This window comes from Lipotes vexillifer, unplaced genomic scaffold, assembly GCF_000442215.2.
Source record: "Lipotes vexillifer unplaced genomic scaffold, Lipotes_vexillifer_v1.1 scaffold394, whole genome shotgun sequence".
Classification (NCBI taxonomy): domain Eukaryota; kingdom Metazoa; phylum Chordata; class Mammalia; order Artiodactyla; family Lipotidae; genus Lipotes; species Lipotes vexillifer.
The window spans coordinates 449,244-452,164 of NW_006791731.1; the positions used below are offsets into that span (position 1 = coordinate 449,244).

General features: G+C 64.1%; 1 protein-coding gene across 1 annotated transcript in view; it reads right to left on the reverse strand.

The window, feature by feature from the left end:
* The window catches only part of ADCK5 (aarF domain containing kinase 5), a 16,654-nt gene that overhangs the window by 7,204 nt on the left and 6,529 nt on the right, over positions 1–2,921 (reverse strand). The window contains exons 2-3 of the mRNA XM_007464539.1: positions 1,121–1,224; positions 485–634 (exon numbers count right to left, since the gene is read on the reverse strand). Of these exons, the coding sequence (XP_007464601.1) occupies positions 485–634; positions 1,121–1,224 (254 nt within the window). The remainder of the gene's footprint in view (positions 1–484; positions 635–1,120; positions 1,225–2,921) is intronic.

A 2,921-nucleotide genomic window follows, 5' to 3' on the forward strand; every position in this document is an offset into this window, starting at 1 on the left:
GATCTGACTGGAGCAGGAATGCCTGCCCAAGCTGCTCCAATGGGAAGACCGCCCCACACCCCCAGAATCCTGCCCCGGGAGATACAGGAGTATGAGAGACCCTTCTGCTTAAGGCGCCCTGGACGCCAATGACCAACAAGGCCCGTCACTAGTCCAGGACACCGGGAGTGGAGGTGAGAGGCAGTCCTCCCCTGTGAGCCCCAAACTCTCCGTCTGGATATGCCAACTCTCCTTGCGAGTGGTGCGCAGCCCGAAGGGAGATGAGGCGGAGGCCTGAGGTGGGGTCTGTGGAGGCCATGCCCAGCGTGGATGGCGTGGGCCCTGCAGCGCTCGGCTGCCCCACCGGGCAGCACAAGAGATCCCTGGAAGGCAGCTTCAGAGTTCCCAGCAAAACCCTGCTGCCCCTCCCAGGCCCCGCACGAGGCCCCGCACGCCTGAGGACAGGACGCAGTGGGGAGAAGCCGCCACCTTGCCGGCCCCCTACCTGCTGAAGCGCCCGATACCGTCCACCACGAGCCGCATCCGCCTCCTCTCCTGTGGCTCAGCCATGAGGTACCTCGCCCCGAGGAGCAGGGGCACCCCCAGCACTGTGGCGGAGAGTGCCTTCTTCCACAGGGTCTGCGGTCTCGAGGGCCTGGAAGATGACAGGCGCACGGCCTGGGTTACTTCCCGTCTGCCCTGGCCCCTCCGGCCTTGGCTCTCCGGGCCCAGCCCACAGCCGCTGCAGCCTCACCAGGACCTCGGCAGGCAGCACCGACTCCGGACGCCTGTGTGGTCACCGCAGTGCTCTCTGACCTCCGGGTCCGAGTCACCTCGCCTGAGCCCCACAGACCCCCAGACCCCAGGGCTCCAAGCGGGCTCCATCCTGCCCGCTGCCCACTCGGCCCTCCAACTCCTTGCTCCCGCTCTCGCTCTGGCCCGCCCTCCCCCACTCTCTGAGCCCACAGCCCTGGCCGAGTCCCAGGCCAGGACCCTGGCGGTGGGGCGGCCAGCGCACCGCACGTGGGAGCAGGCGCGTCCCGTCTTGCGGGTGGCGTAGAGAAGGCACGGCCCCCCAACGGAGGTCGCCCCTCCTGATGAGGGGCACATGCCCTGGAGGTGCCCGTGGCCAACTCACCACCTTGCAGGCGGTGCCCCGAGGTTTCTCCTGAAGAAGGCAGTGGGGCATGGCCAGGGCTTCGGCCTGGCCTGCAGCAGGGCCGAGTGGAAGTGGCAGAGCTGAGACTGCGAAGTGAGCAGAGGGCACAGGGCTGGCAGCAGGAACACGCCCCCCGTCTTACACAGGCAGGGACCCCCGCCCCAGACACGTCGCTGAAGAGCCCTGGTGCTTCCTGGGCCCTCGCGTGTCTGACGCGGGGAGGCAGAGACTCCGCTGGGTTAAGAGCAAGGCTCTCAGGGAAGGGAAGGGAAGGCTACGTGCATCTGCACACGGGGCGTCCTCCTCGGAAGCCCCTCCACAGGCCACTGGAAATGCCCCTCTGTCCCTGCCCCTAACACTCTGCTGGGCCCTGAGAGCCCCCGTTTCCTATTTCCCGCTGCTGAGACCAGCAGCCTCCCAAGGAAGGGTCGAGAATGCTTCACCGCACGATCAGAAAGGAGGCAGAGGGCCTTGGGGTGGTGCCTGCTCCGAAAGCAAACGAGGGCACGAGGAACCTGTGCTTGCTGAGCCCCCAGCGGTCAGACCTGGAAAGCTTCTGCCTGGAGGAGGGAGGGACAGGTAGAGAAGCAAAGTGCCAGGCAGACAGGCCAACATGCTGCGCTGTCTCAGGGGCCACGGAAGGAACATCGCGGTTCTCCTACCCTCACTGGCAGCCTTGGTCTCCCAATCTTGTTTGAATAAGACCTTAAAGAGTTCCTCAACCACAGACTCCCCAACTCTAAATTCTCAGTTTTTAGGGAAAAAAAAGACTGTGCAAAGTAAGTCATAGCCCACAACACAGATGTTAACACTATTATCATGAACATTAGTATTATTATTATTATGGGCCAAATAGGGAACTGACTTTCCAATCACGTTCTGGCCAAAGCACACAGCCCTGAAGGCAATTTCGAGGATGCAAAACAACACAAAAGTCAAAGGAAAAAGTCCATGGCCTGCCGTCCCAAGAGGAGAACAGGACAGAAAGTTCCACTCCATAAGGCCACACACAGCAAGTGCAGATCCTCAAGGAAAACCCCGCAAAGGCAAGAGAGGCAGTGGCGGGTGGACTCGGGCATGCAGAGCCCCAGGCCTTCCGTGCCAGAGGGCGGCCCAGCCTGCTGTCCACCCTGCTGCCCCCCTACCTGGCCCGCACGACCTGACCTGGCCTGGGGCATGGCACACACGGCAGCTGCAGGCTGGGACCCGTCACCTCCCACCTCACAGATGACAAGGGTTTGTGGTGCCAGCAGGCATGCGGGGCGGGGGAAGGCCCGCCTGCCTCCACACAGGGCCTCCCCCTCAAGCAGCCCTGCCTGGCTGCCCGGCCGCTGCCTGCTCTCTGCAAGGTGTCCAGACCCCTCCCTGTACCCCACAAACCCACCAAACACACCCTGCCCGTGAGAGGCCACGTGCGACCAAGGACCACAGCCAGAACGCTCCTGCCCGCATCCCTGCTGCCGTCCTCTGGCTCTGGCCCCGTCTCTGGCAGGCCCGCTCTCCCCCACTCTCTGAGCCCACAGCCCTGGCTGTGTCCCAGGCCAGACCCTAGCGGTGGGGCCCGCGCGCCACACACAGGGGCAGCAGGGACCTTGCGGCCTGGCAGCAAGTGGGTCTTCCACCCGGACACTGGGGCAGAGGAAGCCAGGAAAGCAAGGGCGTCGCTGGGGAGGAGACAGGCCCGTGTGGCTTGTGACTGGAAAACATAATGTGTGGTCAGAGGTGGGGAGGGGCGCCCAGACAGAAAAGGGTGGGCAGCAAAGTGAGCTGTAGCGGGGGCCGG